Below are 23,144 nucleotides of genomic sequence, written 5' to 3'. Positions count from 1 at the left end.
CTTTTATATTTCTAAGTCAGCTAACCGAGTCACTGTTCAATAGCATGTTCTGTTTATAGAAATCATCCCCATGGGGATGTTCAGTTGAATTTCTTTCTCAATCTTTCAATCTCTCTCATGCCTCTCTGTCTTTAAGCCTCTCTCCCTCACCTTCTTTCTCCCTCCCTCTCTTTTTCTTCCTCTCCCTCTCTCTTTTCCTCTCTCTCTCTCTCTCTCTCTCTCTCTCTCTCTCTCACACACACACACACACACACACACACACACATGCACACACACCCCACATCATACCACGCCACACACATATTTTGAGAATGATAGCCACTCAGTTTTTCAGGTTCATCTAAAGGATAATTTATTTGGGTAGGATTCAACTTGTAGTTGTCAAGAATTCAGGCATATACCCACTTGGCAAATATTTTCTTAACTCTTTTCAATCTCAACTCTATGAAGCATTGGAAAGAGGTGCTATTGGGTTAGAGTGCTGAATCATACGTGCGTGTCCTCTCAAGGAGCGCACAGTAAAGTAAGGTGAATGGCTCCTATATTCTTAACAAGACACACCGTGGAAGTGCTTTAGAGGTGCTGCAGAGGGTGAGAGGTGGGAAGGTGCCCTTGTCGGGGGTCAGCCAAAGAAGGCTATGTGGGGTTGGCAGGTGGCCTGGGCCTCCAAGAATAACTTGTGTTCTGCCATGAAGACATATTAGAGAGGGAAGTCCTGAAGGAGACAAGGCATGAGCAAATTCTTGTAGTCAGGGAAGCCAGGAGAAGCTGTCAGGCAGATTACTGGGAATGTGGTTTAGGAGCTTTAGCATTCTAAAGTACAAACCTGCCAGAGCTGCTGTGTGCAGCAATAATCTCAAGGAATGCATACTCACCAGAGCATTCTAGGAGAGGATAAAGTGAACCGAGCTTGTCAAGTTTCTCTCCATTGCCTCCCAGGAGGCCCATCCTGTTTAAGGACACTGCCGGGCCAGGAGGAGGTCCTGTCAAGTCTCAGGAAACACATAATACCCCCAAACCATAATTCTCCAAGACTCCAGTAGTTGCCATAGACTCAATTGGCCATATACGGAAGGGCTTATTTCTAGGCTCTTGTGCCATTTCCATTGGTCTGTATGTCTGTTTTGTGCCAGCACCACATTGTTGATTACTGTAGCTTTGTGGTGAGTTTTGAAATCAGAAAGGGAGAACCCTCCAACTTTGTCCTTTTTCAAAATTTGTTTTGGCTTTTAAGGGGGACCAATGGATGTTTTCAATCTGGCCACAGTATCTAAGATTAGTCGGAACGAACTAAGTAAGGAATAATGGAAACCATTTAGGTTGTTTATTAAGCCTCGCTAAGAGGTAATGAGGCATTGATTATTTTGGTGGCAGGAGAGGTGGAGAGTAGTAAATGGACAATTTGATATAATTCAATAAAGCTTGCTGTATTCAGTGAGGGTGGTGGGACAAAAAATAGAGAAAAGGAGCTTTCTCCCACCCTGTATGATTAGGAAAATCATAATAAAGGAAATAGAAACATAGAAGACACAAGGGAAGGTAAGCAGATGTGTGAGTTAGGATATCTGCCTTCAGTTTTGAGCACTGAGCTAGAGATCCCAGTAGAGATCAGAGATGCAGACATGGAATAAGTGGGTGCCATGATTATTCTGGGTCTTATGTTGCTTATAACTGGTATATTCATTTAGAATTGCTTTTTCAATGTAATGCATTTATGGTTACCATGGTGGCAAGAGCCAAATAGAAGGAAGTGGTTGGGGACAGCGGCAAAGATGGAGATGTGGTTAAAGGTAATTTGTGAAGCTTCTGTGCCTTGCCTTAGCTAAGAACAAACAGAATGCTAGATGCTGTTGACATGTGTTTTATTTTGAAGTGACTGTTATTACTAGGGTCTGAAATCCTTAGCCTTGATCTCTTGGAGCCTAATGTTCCTGTTCTCCAGCTGAGAGAGTAATTCACCATCTTGTGTTGTAAACACTCACTCATTTTTACTGATTACACCTCCAATGATTCTCAAATCACTAAAATTACTAATTGCTATTCCTTACACATCAAAGAGTGAATCCTGAATAATTAACCCCAAATAAAATTAGATGAATTGGCCCTTTTAATTAGAGTCCCTGCTGCTGTTTGTTCTGAGCTTCCTTTTCTTACTGTTAAGAGACTTTTAGAATGATTAAAACTGTTTAAGTCTTAAACAGCCAGTGACCTTTTAATACAATATAAATCCGTGAAAGCAATATTTCAGTTAGCAGATGGTGAAGTAAATTTTTAGAGCAAGTACCTGTCAGCTCTAGTACTCCTTTGGAAAAAAAAAATCGTGCCAAAAAACAACCACCTTGAAATGAAATGAGTGTCTCTATTTGATTATTTTTAAAGCATTTATGCATTTGCTAAGCCTCAGTCTAGATGAAATGGCAGGGTTGAAGGAGAGTGAGTAATGGTTGGCATCATTTTGTATAAATAGTAACAAGAATTTCTCAGTGAGAAGAATTTGAAGTCCTTTGTGCAAGAAAAGATGAAGACTAGAGAAATCATAGAAAGTCCCTGGTGCCATGTAGCCATTCTCATCCTCAGGGAGTCTCCTGAAGCAGGGGAATGGGTCCAGAGTGGGAAGCAGGAAGCTTTATGGGATTTCGCTGCTGCTGATCATCAAGCTAAGATTACTGGCTTATTCAGGTTGCAGTCAGGCTGGATTTAGTTGAAGACGTTTTACATGTTCCTGATCCATCTATTCCAGGTCTCCTAAATAGTAAGAGTCCCTTCTCTTCACCATAGTCTTCTGAAGTTATAGGAACAGAACAAATTTCCTTCTTATTCCCAACAGGTCTCAGAGTCTCACACTATCATTTACTGTGGCAAATGTGTCCTTATTGGAAGTTAGGATATTTGGGGTCACAGTGGATTTTTTTGGTGTGGTTCTATACCACTTGGGAGTTTCTCTTCACTACACTGGTCCTCCATCTATAAGATAAAGTTATCAGACAAGGGAAGTTACTTTTTCCCCCCTAAGGTTTAAAAATAAATTTGACTTCTCATTCCAAAATAATATTAGACTGTAAACAAACACTGAAAAATAGTATGAAGGGTTTTCGCTTAGTCTTTCCGGTTTCCCAGTTGTTGACGTCTTACACAATCATAGTAAAGGTACGAAAACCAGGCAATTAATACAATGACACAATGCTAGTAACTAGTGTGTAGACTTTATTCAGATTTCATTAATTGCCCTACTTAATCACCTTTTTTTCTGGTCTAGAATCCTATCCAGAATCACAAGCTACATTTTGTTATCTTGTCTCCTTAGTCTTCTTGAACCTAGGCCAGTTCCTTAGTCTTGGTTTTTCATGCAGTCAATAACTGTTAGGCAGGGCTACACATCAGAATATAGGGAAGCTTATCAAGATGCTTGTATCTCCATCCCAACCCCAAAGATTCTGATTTAAGAATTCTAGAGTGGGGCCTGGGTGCATGTAGTAGAAGAAGGAAGTGCCCCCATGAGATTCTGATGTACTCCCTCAGTTAAAAGATTAGTTTCAGCACGAGGACTGACATTTTGAGATTCTATCCATGTGACACTCTCCCCCATCTTCCTTCATTTCCCTGTTCCTCCATTTCCATTTCTCACTTATGGGAAGAGTTCTGAGTTCAAAATTCCTGGAGGGTTTTTCAAGAAGTTTTGAGATACCTTGTTGGATATAGATACTGTAGATATGAGACTTATCTACAAATCTTTTATTGCAGAAGAAAGACCGAGACAATACATGTGATGCAGGGTTTCTGGAGGCTAGGATGCCCCCATATGCAGGAGATGACTTAGGAATGTGGACTTCCTTGACTGTATCTTGAGGATCTCCTCTGAGTAGGGTAATGTGTAAAAGCATCACTACTACCACCAATAGAAAACTCGGTGGCTATTTTAAGACTGATGTTGTTAGCACCTTGTGGGACCTATGGCCCATCAGTACTGTACTGTATGCACCTTTATGTCAATCATTGAAAAGGGGCAAAGTTTCCTTGGTAAAAATACATGTGCTCATTTTTTCAGAGTTCAATTCAGGTTAATATAATATAGATTTGTAATAATGATAATTTACAAAAACCATATTACTACCATTTGCTATCTCCTATATGTTATATATGCTCTATATAGAGATCAGTGAAACAGAGTCTGTCTTCAAGGAATTTTGAGTCTGGTAGGAGAAAACAATAAATATGTCATTAAACTAACAAAGAGCAGAATATGTGTTCTAATAGAGCTAAGGCAGGAAAGAGAGCTCTGTTGTCTTCAAAGTGGGCATGGTTTACTCTATCCATATACAGTTCCCTGGACCGTTGCCTCATTCTCTGTCCACAACATGAAATTTAATTTTTTAAAAATATTTTATTTATTTATTCATGAGACACACACACACACAGAAAGAGAGAGAGAGAGAGAGAGAGAGAGAGAGAGAGAGGGAAGGCAGAGACACAGGCAGAGGGAGAAGCAGGCTTCATGCAGGGAGCCTGACGTGGGACTCAATCCTGGGTCTTCAGGATCAGGCCCTGGGCCGAAGGCGGTGCTAAACCGCTGAGCCACCCAGGTTGCCCTGAAATTTAATTTTTATTTCAATTTTGAACTGAGAGAATTTCACTTTTTGGTATTGGGGCTGAAGATAGTTCAATAGGTGGTAGAAGACTGATGCTTCAAGTTATTTATTAAGCCATTGCCCTATTCATTTTGAGTGCCCATCTTTGGAAGTCAAATATATGGTGTGGTTTGTTGTTTGGGTAGCAATTAACATGTTTTGTAGGACAGATGACAATTGGTGGATTCAGAATGCTAGTTCTGGTTCTAGTCCATTTATAGAACCAGACTGTCCTCCTTAGTTCATATTCCTTGAAAATCATTCAGTGCTTTTGTCTAAGAAATTAAATTTGTTTCCAACAAATGGAAACCACAGAATAATAGAGGCATGCAGTATGTTTCAATGTGATGCACTCAGGTGCTTCACCTTCGTACAGACAATTTAATTGTGGTGAAGCACGAGGATTGCTGAATTCCGTGAAGACCCAGGGATTCTGTATTAGTGAATTGAAGAGTGAAACCTTTGATTTGAAAATCAGGGAGACTATATCCACTTTAGTATAAATAATTCTTCTTGCTTTTAATTTGAGAATCACAATGAACATTTCAAGCTAAGTTATTTAGAAAGATGACGGAGACATTACATTTGGGCTTGGGTAAATATAGTGGCACATTAAAATTAAACACTGGGTTTGAGTAGATTCTGCGATTCATTTCACAGTGTCTTCCTTCGACTTTTAAAAAATGCATGTCTGTAATTCACATTTCTTGTATAACAGTTGAACCAAAAGGAGAAGGATTAAAAAGAAGAAAACCACAACTCATCCCTTAAGCTCTAGACAGCCATTGTTAGCATACAGGTTTCTACAAAAATAGGACCACGTGATAAATACTATTTTCCTCACATAATATGTCAGAAAGTTCTTCATGTTCTTCTCCTAGATACTCCATGACTCACTCCCTCGCTAGATTTAAGTCTTTGTTCAAATACCACAGTGGGGAGGCATTTCCCAACCTTCTTAAAAATTGTGGCATTCCACCCCCACCCTAGCACACTCACTTGACTTTCTTGCTCCGTATTTCCATAGTGCCAATCGCCATTTGATATTATGTTTTATTTAATTTATTTTTAAGTACTCTTATCCTTCTGATAGAATATAAATTCCATGAGTGCAGCACTTTTTATTTTATTGTTTCTTTGTTCTTGCTGTTTGATTCCCCCCTCATGTCTAGAATAATGCCTGGTACATAAAAGGCACTCAATCAGTGAATAAATAGATGTCAGATTTAGATTAAAATCATTATTTTGGTGGCTATACAATTTTCCAGTGTGGGATTGACCACAGTTGATTTTTTTTTTAACAGTACTTTATTGATGAACATTCTGATTATCTCCATTATATTTAATTGTATTGAAGAATCTTTAACATGGTTTTCTATATACTCTTCAGTTACTTCTTTTGTAGAATAATTTCTTAAAAGTGGTGTTGCTGCATCAAAGTATATAAATATTTTAGGGCTCTTGATACCTGTTGTCAAATTTTCTTGAAAAAAGTTTTATCCTTAACGCTGCTCTATTTTTATATGAATAGCATAAAGTGCAGATTTTCCTATTTCATTGTCAGTATTGTGTTTCATCACTGTTTTTAATCTTAATCCTCTCATTTAAATGATCTTGCTTAGAAGATTAAGTACTATCAGAATCAACAATCTGTTTTTTAGTTAAGTAGCAGAAAATAAAAATGGAAGGAAAATAGAAAGGTTAATTTTCTAGTGTGTAATTATGTATAATAAAAGCCTGAACTCCAAAAATGTCTAGTGTGAGATCTAAGGAATTAAAATCACTTGGTTAAGGTCACGTATCTTCTCATTTACAGATGAAGATGCATCATTTAAGGCGGGCTGCTGGGGTTGCTATTTGGTTGGTGAGGACAGGGAACTGGGAATGCCCTGCCTTGCCCTGATAATTATCACTTCTCCCAGAGAGTTCTCAAAGGGGCTTGCACACTCAAGGAACAGAGCAAAATGGGAGTACACGAGCCACTTTATTAATAGCTCCAGGAGGCTCAATGTCTCTCTAGGACAGAGATCTGAGGTCACCCTGAGATGGTACATAGGCTTTGGCTCTAGGATAAGCAGGCATTTTATCCTCTCTACTACAGACTACTGGTTGACTAAGTCAGGGCAATTCTTTCATATTTTTAGTTGTGACCAATGGGTAATAAATAGATTGAGAAGGCTGAGAGGTGATGCATTCAATGGGACTTATCCTCAAGGGTTTCTTGACCTCTGCCATGTTCCAGTATTTCCTGGCGGTTTTTAAAACCTTATTCAGCTCAATATTTGCAGATGACACATTGCTAGGTACTGAAAATTTCTCTTTGGTTTTGTGTATATGTGTTATTTTTAAAATAGCATATATTTTTCCCTCCCTTCCCCTATGTTCATCTGGTTTGTTTCTTAAAGTAAGATGAAATCAGGGAGGGAGACACACCATAAGAGACTCTTAACTCTGAAACAAACTGAGGGTTGCTGCAAATGGGTCATGGGCATTAAGGAGGGCACTTGAGGTAATGAGCCCTGGGTGTTATATGCAACTGATGAATCTCTAAATTCTATCTCTGAAAATAATAATGCACTATATGTTAATTAAATCGAGTTTAAATAAAAAAATTAAAAATAGCATAAATTTTCACTCATATGAAGCAATTTTAGAAATAAAATAAATGAACAAAGGAAAAAAGAGACAGACCAAGAAGCCAACTCTTAACTATAGAGAAAAACTGATGGTTACCAGAGGGCAGGTGGTGTTGATGCACTATATTGTATAACTGAAACTAATATAATAACACTATATGTTAATATTCTGGAATTAAAAAATATAAATGGGTAAAGTAATAGGAGGTTTAAATTTTATATAATGAGAAGTAAGTTTCTTTTCCACTCTTGTTCCCTAGTGACAAAATTCAACTTCTTCATAGAGGCAACTTGCTGTTGACAATTTCTTTGGAATCTGTTTAAAAGATAATCCATGACAATGGATTTTAATGTGTATATGTTTTCATGCAAATGTTACCATTATACATGCTGTCATGCTATCCTCTACCATGAATGTTTCTTCTTTTTTTTTTAAGTAAACACACCCATTGTGGAGCTCAAACTCAAGACCTCGAGATCAGGAGTTGCATGCTCTGTAGACTGAGCCAGCCAGGCACCCTGTGAATGCTTCGTTTATTAAATATTCCAGTCAATGTGCTTTCTGGTGTAGTTTCCTTGGTGGCAAATGTATTTAATATAAAGTGAAGATGGAGTTGAGGATGAAATTGTAAAGGGCCTTTAATTGCTTTGTTTTGTAATAAATTGTCTCTCATCTCTGAAGAGAACACTACAAGAGTGATGCTACTCAAGTTACCTAGGGAAACTGACCCCCCTGTTACCTTTGCTTTGTCATCCATTCCATCTTCCCAACCTATTCAGAGAGCATTGCCTTCTCAGACTCTGTCTCTTGAGTAGGCAGCTTTAGACTGAGTTGCCCTCTTGTGCAGACGTGGAAAGCAGCAAGAGTCATCACCGGTTATGTAGATATTATACAAGTCACATGTAAATTAGCTTAGTCATGTTTTGGCTGGGAGTTGAGGCCATTTATAGGTCACAATCACTTTAGTTGTGGTTATTCCATAACCAACACTTTTTAGACAAATAGATCTCATAGAAATTGCCCTATGCATTACATGCAGTAAGTATGGTTTCCTGAGACTCTTGTTTCGGTTACATACATATTTGGATATGTCCAAGTAGTGATATTGTGTCATGATATAAAAAGGTTGTTTCTTTACTCTGGGTTGTGGTCAAAAAAGATTCAGGATCACTTTTTAACTGCTTTGATCTGCAGAGTGACACAGGGAAGTCGATATGGTCATCCACATTTCATTGGTGAGGGAAGCTGAACATGAGATGGTAGTATTGAAATGAAGGGTAGAGCTGGGGTTTGTGTTTCAAGTTTTAGGGCTGGGGTTTTGTATTATTTTCTTTTGAACCTATTTCTGTTCTCTATTAGTTACTATAAACAGAAATGAATCTGTTTTTACTGGAAGCTTATGATTTGGTCACTGTAATTACATTTTTCCGTGTGTGTGTGTGTGTGTGTGTGTATGTGTGTGTGTGTGTGTGTGTGTGTGTGTGTTCCAGCCCAATCTCTTATGCACTCATAATTTAAATAATTAATCTGAGAAGCCCCTAAGTGGTTTTATTTATATTTACCTTAATGTTTATTTCCTTAAACCACTAAAATGTATGCACCATAAGAAAGTTGGAGAATCAACAGCTGCCAATTGGAAGACCCCTAAAAACAGCCATGTGTCTCCATGTACTGTGCATGGATCTGCAGCCTCATCACCTGGCAAGCATTTAGAAAAGCAGAATCTGTGTGGCTCAGTTGGGTAAACATCTGCTTTGGGCTAGGTCTTGCTCCTGGGGTCCTGGGATCGAGCCCCACATCAGGCTCCCTGCTCAGCGGGGAGTCTGCTTCTCCCTCTGCCCCTTCCCTTACTTATGTGCTTGTACACTCGTGTTCTCTTTCTCTCTCTCTCAAAGAGATGAATAAAATCTTTAAAAACTGCAGAATCTCAGGCCTCATCCCACACATTCTCAGAGTCTGCATTTTATCAGACTCTGAGTCTTTTGAACATTGATATTTGAACAACATGTGAGGCATCAGACTTTTTTTTTTTTTTTAGATTTTTAAAATTAATTAATTAATTCATCCATTCATTCATGAGAGACAGAGAGAGAGAGAGAGGCAGAGACATAGGCAGAGGGAGAAGCAGGCTCCATGCAGGGAGTCCGATGTGGGATTCGATCCTGGGACTCCGGGGTCACACCCTGAGCCGAAGGCAGCAGACGAGCTTAACCACTGAGCCACCCAGGCATCCCTGCATCAGACCATTTAAAAACAACAACAACAACAACAACAACAGCACATCAATTAAGTAATTAAATGACTTTCTGTATGTTAGTTATTCAGCCTACGTTTACTGAGAGTGTAACCATGGCCGAAACTTCATGCCAAGATGTGGAGATAGAAAGAAACTGTAAGTGGGCTTTACTTCTTAGGAGCTTCAGTTTGCAGGAGGAGAGAATGGCCATAAACAGCTAAATGCAACCAGGTATTATAGATGCTGTGATAGATCTGAACTGTGTACGAGGCACAAAAGGGGCTGCTGTGTGAATCCCTGTGTATGTGTGCAGCTGTACATGGATATACTTGAAGAAGGAAAAGAACGGTGCTTTTTTTTTTTTTTAAGTGCAGAAAATTAATTCAGACTTCACTGATGATCTGAGTTAATTATTCCCTTGTGCTTTTTCACTACAATCACATATTAACTACTCATTTATCACCTCCTTTGCTAATAAATTCTTGTTATTTTTCCCCGCTGATGGGGGCTTTTATTTTATAAAGAGATAAGTGAGCTCTTCATGCAGGTAGGTAGATGCCTTTCATACATGCCCAAACCATGTTCCTAGGGCAACTGTAGAGGGTGAAAACTCAGCTCCCAGCATGTAGCCATATCTACTTCTCGGTGCTACCATCTTTGAACTCCTAGACTAGCAAGGTAGTCTAGGAAGTCTAGGCAGTCTACCCTTTCTGCAGGGTAGCTGCAGAAAGTATGCATACCTGGGCTTTTGGCAGATTTGCTTCACTTGCTTTTCAAGTTAATGCCATGCATTACAGGCTATTTTATGGCAGTGAGTTGGCATAAAGAGTGTTTAAGAGTCAGGAATATGTACTTTTACACCACTCACTCTTTAGCTGCCTCGTGGTGCTACGTCTGGCACAAAGCAAAAATCTTTTGAATATTTGCAGAATTCTTTGCGATGATACGGAGTTTTACCTGGCAGGCAAGGGCTAAATGTATTTTGTATGTGGGTAGGCTTTGGATGGTGAGGAAAAGGGTAAGGAGGAAACCAAGTTTGTAGGCATGTGGCTGGAACTACCCTCTTTCTTCTAAAACTAAATGTTTCTATCTTAGATTTTATGTATCCCTGAATTGTTGCAGTTTCCTGATGGTGTGTTTGTTTTTGGCTTGCCTGCTTGATTTATTCAATGCCCTGTTAACTCACAGGGTCTGTAAGTTCCATTTGGATTTCCCTGGCAGGTGGGGAGGAGGACAGGCCATGCACTAATGTGAAGGTTTACAGCTTAGCATTGCTAGTTGCAAGGTACTGCAGCTGATTCTGTTCGGATGTTTTTCTCTAGCCGAATCACCACCTGAGCTGCTTCTCTCTCTCTCTCTCTCTCTTTTAGGATTTTATTTATTAGAGAGAGAGAGAGAGAGAGAGAGAGAGAGAGAGAGAGAGAGAGAGAGAAAGATGAGTGGGGGGTGAGCCAGAGGGAGAGGGAGAAGCTCCCTGCCAAGCAAGGAGCCCCCCTCCCCCCCCACCAACCATGGTGCTGGATTGGATCCCAGGACCCCGCGATCATGACCTGAACCAAAGGTAGACCTTTAACTCACTGAACCACCCAGGTACCTGAGTTTCTAAGCCCGGTGCTTTCTCATTGTTTGAAAAAAAACTTTGAGAATGGAAAGGATCCCACTCCCCCAGCAAGTTCAGAGACACAGACACACACACCACATGCACTTTGTTCTTTTGTTCTTTCTATTTTGCCCTCTTCCTTAAACATGGAAATTTGCCTTCTCTCTCAAGTGGACTTATTTTTCCTGCAACTAAGAAGCATTTTCCTTTGCTTAATGGCTTGTTAAAATGGTGAACCATAAATCAGAGTTCTCGAAACAGTTCTTAGTCTGATTTAAGGTAATTAAGAGCTTTTCATTCTAGCTATCTCAACTAGTTATGTTTCCCTCCAAAGGACCCATTTTCTCCCCCCGCCTTTTGTTGGACCCATTTTCTATCCTTCATCATGTGTGTGTCTGTTTTTTAGACGTTTACCTGCTCCTCCACACCATTTTAAAATGTGAGATGCACTCCGAAGAATGAAGGAAGAGGCCTATGATGGTCAAGCTTGAAAAACTGAAAATTATGTGATAATTATGAGCTTATTACTAGGGCTTTTAAAAAATCTCAACCTAATATTCACCTGGAATAGACAGTCTAGATGTTTGTTGTTTTTAAGTTATTTCTTTTAAAAATACAATATGTCAGTCTTTTGTGTAGTTTCACCCTTCCAAGACTGTCGTCAGTCTGTGCCTCACTTTATATTCAATTTTTGTGTTAGAAATATAGGAAGGAGGGAGCCTTGGGTGGCTCAGTAGTTGAGCATCTGCCTTTGGCTCAGGTCGTGATCCCAGGGTCCTGGGATCGAGTCCTGCATCAGGTTCTCTGCAGGGAGCCTGTTCAATGCTTCAGCAGTCTCTGTGACAATAAAACGTGGTAAAGTATAAGAAGGAGCTCAGAAATCTCTTTTAAATTAGGTATGAAGAAGACATAGGTCCAGAGAGAACATTCGAACCAGAAAATTAGGCTGTGCACTAGAATTTGGTAGCACCAGCCTCCATCAGCCTAGACCTCCTATGCTGATGACTTAAGATCTCATTGTGAGGGTTCTTTTCATATGTTTTGACGTTTCAAGGCAGAAAAGAACTTGGTGACAATTCTTTTTTATTTAACACGTGTTAAATACTTTTTAGTGCGGTATTCGATCAAAGGAAGGCTAAGTTAGTTTCTTGATTCTGACTGCCCATTAGACTCATTTGGGTTTTAAAGGAGTACTGACACCTGACCCCTCCTCCCTACTTTCTTTCCCCCATTCCCAAGATCCTGATTAAATTGATGTGAGATGGAATTTGGGCATCGGCATTTTTAGATACACTTTCTTGGTGATTCTAGTAAGTAGCTAGTGTTTAGAACCAGAGTAGAGTTATTGAAGGTTTATGTGATTTATGACCCTAATAAGGATATGGATAAAAACATGTCTCCAGATATGCACACCCAAAAAGGTAAGAGAAACAGAAATGTTTCTATGTGATATAAGTCATTTAACCTTTCTAATCCTATGGGGTCTAAAAATAGGACTAAGGTAATACTTAATGCAGTGGTTCTCAAGTGTGGTTCCAGGACCAATAGCATCAGCATCACCTGGGTGTTTATTAGAAATGCACATTCTAAAACCCCACCCTGGACCTACAGAATCAGGAGCTCTGGGGGTGGGACACAGCCATCTGTGTTTAACTAGATCTTTCTGAGATCCTAGTGTCCTCTAACATCTGAGAACAATCAGCACAGAGGGTTGGAGGACTAAGAGGTAACCTTTAAAAATTTTAGCAGTGATTGGTGTATAGTACCGGTCCATAAAACACAATACTCTAAGTACAGTGCTGACTGGTTGGTAGTCTAAATATAGTGGGGAGCTAGGTTGAACAGCTACTCTTCCAACTCTAAGACTATTATTTATAGGGCAAATAGGGCCCAAGTGAACCATCTCCAAGGTGTATCAGAACAATGAATCCAAGCCACCATCCTTCCACTATGCCGTTTAGATTCTTTTTTATTGAAGGCCTACATCATAATATTTTGGTCTTATCCCAAAGCAGCTCACTGAGTGATAGAACCTGCTGCCTTCCCATTAAGTATTGAGCATCTGAAATGCAAAGAAAAGCTACCTATCTACAAGTATTATTTATTATTGTTAAAATACTATTTTTAGAAAGAAAGAGACAAATAGAGAATTTTTTTTAAACAAAGGAAATTTCCTTTTCCTAATAGGATTTTTTGCAAAGTATTTTTTTAAAAATTCCATGCCGTAAAGCCATAGAGCTCTTAGTCCTATATCTGCACCTCAAATCTTAGAGATTAGATGCTCTCTCTTACAACAGCATAACATTAGTATGCCGTTCTGTTTGGTCAGTGATCTTGAGGTTTCTTGATATGCTAACTCCTCATAACTTCCTGCCTGGATTGTATATAGATTTCAAAATCAGATGTTTCTTATTCTAATTTCTCCTAATCTCTCCTCCATGTACTTCTAGATTAGTCTTTAGTAAATCATATTGCAACCAAGTTTCTTTTTTTTTTTCTCAGAAATGCTTGGTGGATCCCCACTGTGTACATGATAAAATTTAAACTACTGACCGACGTGCAACATACTTAAAAGTTTTTTGTTGTCACTGCACGTATTTTTATTACCTAATAGTATGATTTTACATTCCTATATTTATGCTATCTTAATAACTTGCTCCTTATTCTCCAGGCCCTGAATTATTTTAACCTATGCCTCTGTTGCTGGTCTTTCTGCCAAGTAGGCTTGCTGTCCATATCAGAATGTTCAGGGACCATTTTCATGCTGTGGTGAAGCCTTCCTTGGTTCCTCCACCTAGACATGAGCTTTCCTTTATCTTAGCTCCCAGAAGAGCTTGTTTCTCCATCTTACTATATTTTATCTTGTATGGTCTTTATTTATGTACATATTTTTTCCTCCTCTACTTGATTAAAACATTACTGAAGATAAGTACCAAGTTTTACACACCTCAGCAATCTACTCCCTGCCCCCAAGCACCTTCCCTATTTTGGCTAAATATACATGACTCCTTTAAACCAGCTTTTTTTTTTTTTATTTATTTATTTATTTATTTTTTAAACCAGCTTTTATGTCACTTCTGAGAAGCAACTCTGGTCCTCATTCTTCTCAAAATTAAGACTACTAATTAAACTGATGAGAGCTAGAATAGGGAGTAATTGCTCCACAAGACAAAAAATTATATGTCAAGGCCAATGAGAAAGCAGTAAAATGGCAGCAAATGTATGTGTTTTAAGAGAGCTATACAGGGACACTTGGGTGGCTCGGGGGTTGAGCATCTGCCTTTGGCTCAGGCCTTGATCCCAGGGTCGTGGGATCAAGTCCCACATCAGTCTCCCTGCTCAGTGGGGAGTTGGCTTCTCCCTCTGCCTGTGTCTCTTCCTCCCTCTGTGTCTCTCATGAATAAATAAATAAAATCTTAAAAGAGAGAGAGAGCAAGAGAGCTATACAGTTGCATGTCTAGTAACTTCATGTGTGTATTTCCTTTCTGTAGGTGATTTTCTGCCACCACCCCCTCCACCTCTAGATGATCCTGGTGCTCTTCCATCCAGCCCTGGAAACTTCCCTCCTCCACCACCTCTTGATGAAGGTACTTTCAGGGCACAGGTAAGATCTGTGGTTGAAGTCATATTAATAGGCCATGCTAGGAAGCTCATGAATTCAGTGATCGTTTCTGTGGTGGATAAACATTTATCCGGAGCCTAAAGAAAGCTTTACAACTCACAGAGAGCTAAGGTACTTTAATGCAACATCCCCAGCTGAAGCTTCTCAGAGTTCTGCTGGCTTGCATTCTGAAGCTCCGGAAATCCTTTTACCTACTAATTTTGTTTTGAAACTGCAAGCCATTTTTTTAGGAGTGTCAGTTCTGAATTCCACATTTTCTTGTTGGTCCTGGGGACCCAAGCGTGCTTTTTTTATTGCTTTGTTTCTCTATCCACAAACAGTACCTTCTACATGAGTAAGAGTGGTATTTTAAGATTCTGATTGGTCACCATGGGTCCTAATCGGTCAGCCACATCTTTCTAGCCTAAGCACCAGCAAACATTCTTGGGGTATTCTTTTCTGAGTGAGGTCAAGGATGCATATTACAGTATGTATTGATTATATACAAGTCTTGTGCTCCAGAAAGTGTTGATTGTAAGTAACTCAGGGTTGGAATCAGAAGCAACAGTGGAAGTACTTAGCCTTTGATCATGTAGAGCCACTGGTGACCAGATGCCAGCATTTGGGCAACTAAATACTATTCATATCAGGAAAGAAACCTAAATAACAAACTCATAGAATTATTGTTGTGTTTTATGGGTGATGATGTTACTATAGATATATAGAAAAGAAACCAGTCCTTATCTTTTAGAGAAACGTCAATATATTTGGGAAGGAAATTAATGGTGTCTGGCATTTGCCTCAAAATAAGAGTAAAGGACTAATGTGTGAGAAAATAGGTGAAAGAAAGATTATTTATGAGTTGGTAATTCTTGAGTGCATGGAGGTTGATTCTGTTATTTGGTTTACCTTGATATATATTTACAATTCCCGTAGTAAGTTTTAGAGAGGAAAAGCCATGGGGACTGCCTAAATGGTTTAGTCCACTGACTGGCTTTCCTTCTCCTAAATTTTAGGTTGGGAGAGACAAAGGAAGAAATGATTCATTAATTCAGCAAATATTCCGTGTGCCTCTGTGTATACCTTTATAGCACTAGGAATTCTATAGCAAAAAGACAAGGTCCTGCCCTGCTGAAACCCACAGGTTAGTGAAACTGGTTGATAGAAACAAAATGCGTACATTGATACAAAGTGCATTGGGATGAGATACAAAGTGAGATTGGGCTGTGGGTTGGAGGAAAGGTGGTCCAGAGCCTTTGCTGAGAGGGGGACACCTAAACAATGATTTGAGCAGGGGACGGGAGTAAACCATGTGAGTTTGTAGGAGTATATTTTCATATAGGAGAATCTAATGGAAGAAGCTTTTTCTGGGACACCTGGGTGGCTCAGCGGTTGAATCTCTGCCTTTGGCTCAAGATGTGATCCCAGTTTGGGGATCGAGTCCCACATTGGGCTCCCTGTGAGGAGCCTGCTTCTCACTCTGCCTATGTCTCTGCCTCTCTCTGTGTCTCTCATGAATAAATAAATAAAATCTTTAAAAAAAAGGTTAAAAAAAAGAAAAAGCTTTTTGTACTTTTTTTTTTTAATTAGTGTTTTCATGTTCTTTGGGCAAATACCTAGTAGTGGAATTGCTGGATCATGTGGTAGATCTATTTCTATTTTTAAAAATATTTTATTTATTTATTCATGAGAGACACAGAGAGAGAAAGAGAGAGAGAGAGAAAGAGAGAAAGGCACAGAGACACAGGAGGAGAGAGAAGCAGGCTCCATGCAGGGAGCCTGATGTGGGACTCGATCCTGGGTCTCTAGGATCACACCCTGGGCCAAAGGCAGTGCTAAACCGCTGAGCCACCTGGACTGCCCAGCTTTTTGTACTATTGATAAAATTATTAAGTTCCAGTTATAACCAGCGACTGCCAATTCAGTTTGGCGCCTAGATCTTTTAAATCTATTTAAAAAAATTATGTCTTAGATATATATGTCATGGATTTCCTACAAAAATCTTGAATTTCCTATAAAACCTTGCTGATAAAATGTAGGAAGCTAGTAAAATCAAAGCTCGGATTCCACTAATGGATAGGAGTCGTGCAAAGTCTATATTTCATGCAACAGATAGGTCCTCTGGCAAATAGAAATAACATGACCAATTTTACTTATTTTTAGTCATTTTTTATTAACAATGGAAAAAAAAAACACCTCTTAAATTTGTCTTTTATATACCTTTGCTTTTTTGGTCCCAGGCTGTTCTTTGCATATTATTGAATTTACATAATTAAAAACTTCACTCAGTCTATTTGCTCTCTTAGAATATAATGGAAACTATTTTCTTGCATTTTAAATCTTCAGTTCTAAAAAGCTTGTTTGACCTTGAGACAGAAGACTTGTGTTTGACTGCTAGTTGAACAACTTACTCTAGTTATGTGTGTGTGTGTGTGTTTTAAAGATTTATCCTTTTATTTTAGAAAGAAAGAGTGAGCATGCAGGGAGCAGGGGCAGAAGGAGAGGGAGAGAGAGAGAGAGAATCTCAACCAGATACTATGCTGAGCTCAGAGCCTCACAAAAGGCTTGATCCCAGGACCCTGAGATCACAATATGAGCTGAAACCAAATGTTGGTATGCTTAACTGACTGCACCACCTAGTTACAGAGGCTCCCCTCTAGTTACATGGTTTTGAACGGATCACACTAAATCCAGCTTTTCTCATAATTGAATTTTTTTTAATTTATTTATGATAGTCACACACACACACACAGAGAGAGAGAGAGAGAGAGAGAGGCAGAGACACAGGCAGAGGGAGAAGCAGGCTCCATGAAGGGAGTCCGACGTGGGACTCGATCCCAGTTCTCCAGGATCACACCCTGGGCTGAAGGTGGTGCTAAACCACTGAGCCACCCAGACTACCCCAGATATTTTGATGTTATAACTATTTGTATATAAAAATAACAACAGCAATAGTAATACGGTTTCCCTAAAAGGTTTAATTAAGAAAAATTCAAGCATGAGCTTTCATTAAAATTACAAATGCTTTTCTTCTCTATGGACCTTGTCCTGATAACTATGGGAAAATCATGACTTTGTTATTTATTTGTTTGTTTGTTTATTTATTTATTTATATGATTTTATTTATTTTACTGAGAGAGTGAGAGAGAGCATGAACAGAGGGGAGGAGGCAGAGGAGAGAGAGAAGCAGACTCCCTACTGAGCAGGGAGCACTGATGTGGAGCTCTATCCCAGGACCCTGGTGTCATTACTTGAGCTGAAGGCAGACGCTTAACCTATGGACTCACCCAGGTGCCTCCATGACCTTGTTTTTTAAAAGGAAGGAAATAAAAAACTGGTTGCCATGTTGGCTTATGATTTTTGCAGAATAGAAGGAAGGAAAAAGAAAACACCGATGGCAATGGCAATAACCCATTGCCAAATGGGAAAGGACAGGTCTGATAGGAGAGGCATGCTATTCTTGAATATATGGAAGATCGTTGGCAAGTTCAAAAGAAAACCGGCACACCCTTCCCTTGTGTGAGCATGATAGTGACTTGGCCCTGCTCTGGTCAAATTTAAAGCACCTTGGAATAGGAACTATAATAGAGCCGAAACTAATATAATTACCAGAGAAGATTTTGCACTTATTCCTGTCACCTGTGGTGAAACCTCATGTTCCCAAGTCCAAATTCTAGCTGGTAAGTGTGTGTTTTTATGTAGAAGCCTGTTTATGTTTCCAGCCAAATTTTCAGGTCTGAGTCAAAAGTCTGACTATAAGAACTATTAAGGTTTTCAGGGCCAAAGGGACCTTAGAGATCATGCAGTCCAACCCTGACACCAGCCATTAGTTAAGCCATTTCAAGGACTTGCTAAATGAATTAATTTCCTGTGTTTGCATATGGGGGAAATTGAGACTCTAGAAGGTATGGATCCTCTAATCTATATGTGATCTTGAGAAATCTAACTTCTGGATTTGTCCTCCTGTTGTAACGGATGACATTGCACAAGATTTTGCTTTAGTCCTGTAAGGCTATAAGGTTCAGATGGGGGGATTACATGCTTTTATTTGGAAGGATCAGGTGCTGCTGGACTTTTGCTTGGTGCCCTGAATTTTTTTGGTCTTCTGAATTTTTGACACCTGCTGTGCACTTTTTTTCCCCCAAAGGCAAATATTTAGTGTCAAAAATTCCTGTTTTGAGAATTATTGTTTTTGTTTTGTTTTGTTTTAGAAAAAGAATGAATCTTGGAAAACAAATGAGGGCTTTATCTTTCCTTTTCTGTCAGGATCAATTTGGTCTCAATACCTGTGAGGATTGGAGTGACCCATTTAGTGGCTACTTCATTCATTCATTTAGTCTCCATTTATTCATTATGAATTGAATACCTTCTGTAAGTCAGGCACATAAAACTAGGGATTTTTTTTAGAGCTATTTTATTTATTTATTCATGAGAGACAAAGAGAGAGAGAGGCAGAGACACAGGCAGAGGGAGAAACAGTCTCCATGCAGGGAGCCCTATGTGGGACTCGATCCTGGGACTGCAGGACCATGCCCTGGGCCAAATGCAGATGCTCAACTGCTGAGTCACTCAGGCATCCCTAAAACTAGGGATTGTGGCCTTAGAACATGGCATCATGGGTTGGTGCCCTGAGTTTCGACCTTGGGACTGTATAGTATTATTCTCATCTGATGCCACAGTTGGTAATTTCTTCTAATTTCAGCCCACTAATGGGCAGGTCTGTAGCATTGCTTAGAGTAGTTTCACAGGGGAGAATGCCTCATAGAATTTCAGGTTTACAAGGGAATTAGAGATCATAGTTCAAGTCCGTTTCTTTTGTTTGGACCTCTTTTTTTTTTTAACAAAATATTTATGGGTGGCTATTGTAGGTGAGATGATGTTGAAAGATAAGAAGATGATGGATCACATGCGGTACCTCTGAAACCCATTTGGGAGATTTACACATACGCAGCTCTTAGACTAAGGTGTCCCGTCGTAAATTACTTCTTAGTCACCATGCTCTGATCAGAAGTACAGTCTAGGTCCTCAGGTGTGGTAGAGGGTGGGGGATACAAATTAACTGGCTGGAGATCTAGGAGGATTCTTAGGAACAGTTTCAATCCAACTGAACTTTGATGGCTGGGTGGGACTTAATTTTCCCATGGTAGGGAATAGATCTTTCAGCAATAAAGTAACACAAATAAAAGTACTGAAGGAAAGCATAAAGTAGTGTGATAGGCCTGTATTCCAAACTGTAGACTTCACCCTTTATTCTGAAATCATCAACAGTTTACTGCAAGTGTTTGTTAATATTTTAAATATAAGGGTGACATCCCCAGATCTGTTGTTGGATGCCATGTGGTGCTTTTAACACACCAGCAGGCATAACCTGTTGCGTTGGTGGGAAACCCCATGCAGACAGCTCTGAGTTGCCTGGTACACTTCCTTGAGCTCCTCCCGGACTTGTCTCCTGATTTCTGATGGCTTCGAGGTCAGGTGCCTGATATTTAATGTCCACTTTTTGTGACATCTATGTTTGACTTTTCTTCGTGACCTCCTGTTAATGTCTCCTCTCTCTCTCTCTCTCTCTCTCTCTCTCTCTCTCTCTGACCCAGTCTCCAGGGATTTGTGTTCTTTGAGTTTTCATCTCCCCCTTTATTCTGGCAAGATGTGACTGCCATCACTCAGGTCCCATCACCTTCATAAACAGACCGTGATGGCTGTTGCCTGTTACTCCCTATGTTAAAATCTTTATCTTACGGAACTGAAATTTGTCTCTTTATGATTTCTTCCCAGTGATTTTCTTCCTCCCCCCATAGATCATGGTTTATGTGCAAAGGAATAGTTAGGCCAGGGAAGGGTTAAGTGAAGTCTGCCTCAAGACGTTGAACATTAAGAGCTGCTGAAAGAGGTGACTTTTCTGAGGACCAAGTAAGAACAGAGTCCCGTGAGCTGTGCACTGAGTTTGGGGAAGTTCCCAGAGTTAATTGAAAAAAGAAGGAAGAAAGGATACCTCTGAAATCATTTATGGTCTTTAACAGTCTGTCGGCCAGTTCATTTCTTGTACAAAAACATTTTCAGAGCTCATTTATGCGTATGGTGGATGGCGTATTATTGTCAGCTATCCACTTACATCAATAATAATTTTAAAGTCTACTGTAGTGTTAACAGAGTTGGCACTGGATTCTGTGTCTTGGGACTCTTGCTCTAGTACTATCAGGGTCATGGGGGTGGAATGACAGATTTTTTACTTGTAGGTGCAGAAGACTCAGATCCACAGCCATGGCTAAGTTCTTTCATGCACCCACAGATATAGGCAGCAGGACTTGCTTTATATGGCTTTGGCCTACCCTATTCTAGAAGTCAGTCCTTCCAACTGCCTGCTAATAGGGTGCTCAGAAGGAGGATTCTGAGTAGAAGAGGAGATCCAGGCTGGAAAGGCTAAGAGTAGAGGTAACATGCGGTCCTGTCAGAACAAAACCAAAATAGTCAGAAGCTCGAATCCACTTGGAAGTGCTTGTCTTTTATGCCCAGTGAGAATACAGGAATATCTGGATCCAGGAGAACAGATTAAAGGACTGCTTCTTTCTGGCCCTTTACCTTGTTCCTGGGCCTTGGGTTAGCAAACCCTAGTTGGTGTTCAGGGTGGTTTGCGACCCTGGTGACAGCAGTAGCTTCATGACTGTCCCCTCCTGTTCTGGTCTGCACTGGTAGGTCAGTGTGTCGTTAGCAGAGCTGGTGGGTCTTTGGTTTTGGTCAGTGTGACTTTTTACAAGTGAATTTCAAAGGTTTCCTATTTGCTTTTCTTTCTGAATCATCATCTCATTGGGTATTTGGATGAGCCAAGAGAGATATTTTTGGTATCTACACTCATAAATGCTTCTTTGAAAGTAGTAGGTCTAGAGCCTGTAGGGGGTATTCCAATATTTCATTTAGCAATTTGAACCTTTTTCATGGAATGTCATAGTTTTCTTTCTTTCTTTCTTTCTTTTTTTCTTTTTTCTTTCTTTCTTTCTTTCTTTCTTTCTTTCTTTCTTTCTTTCTTTCTTTCTTTCTTCTTTTTCTCTCTTCCTTCCCTTTCTTTCTTTCTTTCTTTCTTTCTTCTTTTTCTCTCTTCCTTCTCTTTCTTTTCTTTCTTTTCTTTCTTTCTTTCTTTCTTTCTTTCTTTCTTTCTTTCTTTTCTTTCTTTCTTTCTTTCTTTCTTTTCTTTCTTTCTTCTTTTGATTTTATTTATTTATGAGAGACACAGAGAGAGAGGCAGAGACACAGGCAGAGGGAGAAGGAGGCTCCCTGTGGGGGCTCCATCCAGGACCCAGGATCATGACCTGAGCCAAAGGCATATGCTCAACCACTGAGCCACCCAGGTGGCTTATTTCTTAAGGACCTTTTTAAAGAGGTAAATATTTTCCTGGGGATCCATAATGGAGTGTATGTACCCAGACATGCTCATTCATACATATTAACCCGATCACCACTGCTGCTACCATCTTCAAGTAACCTAGGGCGTTTGCGTGCTTTCTATAGGGAAGGATTGTGGAATTGCTGGATAAGAAGAGTCCTGTGTGGAAATTGGTTGTGGCCAGTAATGCTGTTGGATGTTAGGATAACCAAGGAGGTCAGGTTTGCTCTAGCTTTTGAGCTTCTTTTTTTTTTTTTTAATTTTTATTTATTTATGTATGATAGTCACAGAGAGAGAGAGAGAGAGGCAGAGACACAGGCAGAGGGAGAAGCAGGCTCCATGCACCGGGAGCCCGACGTGGGATTCGATCCTGGGTCTCCAGGATCGCGCCCTGGGCCAAAGGCAGGCGCCAAACCGCTGCGCCACCCAGGGATCCCAGTAGTTGGTCTGTTCTGAGTCAGTGGAAGTGTCCATCCCATTTTGCCTCGCCCAGCGAGAATCTTAGTGATTTCTTCAAAGCTGTAGTATGCTTAGTATTTTTTTTTAATATGCTGTGTCTCCTAATGTAAACCAGTCAAACAGTGTAGATCAACCATTTTCAATCATGTTTCTCTATCAAGGAAAAATTATGATATCTGCACTTGTACCTCTACCATGTGAGGTCTCCTTCCTGAGGCACCCAAAGAGTTAGGTTAGTAAGACAATTTGGAGAATGTGCTGTAATATTTTAAACTTTATAACTTAACCTCTTTTTAAAGAATAATTTCTCACATTAAATTTTATCACCACAGTATTGATAACCTCCAACTTTTACTTGTTTATTGCAGTGTGTCTTGTTTGCTGTTTCTCTTGAATTTATCATCCTGATTGTTTTATGTTCTTTTTTTTCCTCTGCCGTTAGTACTTTATCAAGTGATTTTTTTTTCTTTTTTTTTGGCAGGGAGGAAGCTTGCATGGATGACTTAGGTCCTAAGTTTTTATATATCTGAAAATTACTTATTTTTGCCTTTATATTTAAGTGAAAGTTGGCTACAGGTAGAATTCAAGAGTCAAGTTTCCCTTGTCAG

At 39.7% G+C, this 23,144-nt stretch overlaps 1 protein-coding gene across 22 annotated transcripts in view; it reads left to right on the top strand.

Annotated features, from left to right (window-relative positions):
* Positions 1-23,144, top strand: part of LOC121477519 (LIM domain containing preferred translocation partner in lipoma) — a 667,092-nt gene that overhangs the window by 275,946 nt on the left and 368,002 nt on the right. For all 22 annotated transcript variants that reach the window (XM_041731917.1, XM_041731895.1, XM_041731914.1 and 19 more), the window contains one exon: positions 14,590-14,702. In XM_041731917.1, the coding sequence (XP_041587851.1) occupies positions 14,590-14,702 (113 nt within the window). The remainder of the gene's footprint in view (positions 1-14,589; positions 14,703-23,144) is intronic.

Source organism: Vulpes lagopus, chromosome 17, assembly GCF_018345385.1.
Source record: "Vulpes lagopus strain Blue_001 chromosome 17, ASM1834538v1, whole genome shotgun sequence".
NCBI lineage: Eukaryota > Metazoa > Chordata > Mammalia > Carnivora > Canidae > Vulpes > Vulpes lagopus.
This window is presented reverse-complemented; position numbering and strand designations above follow the sequence as displayed.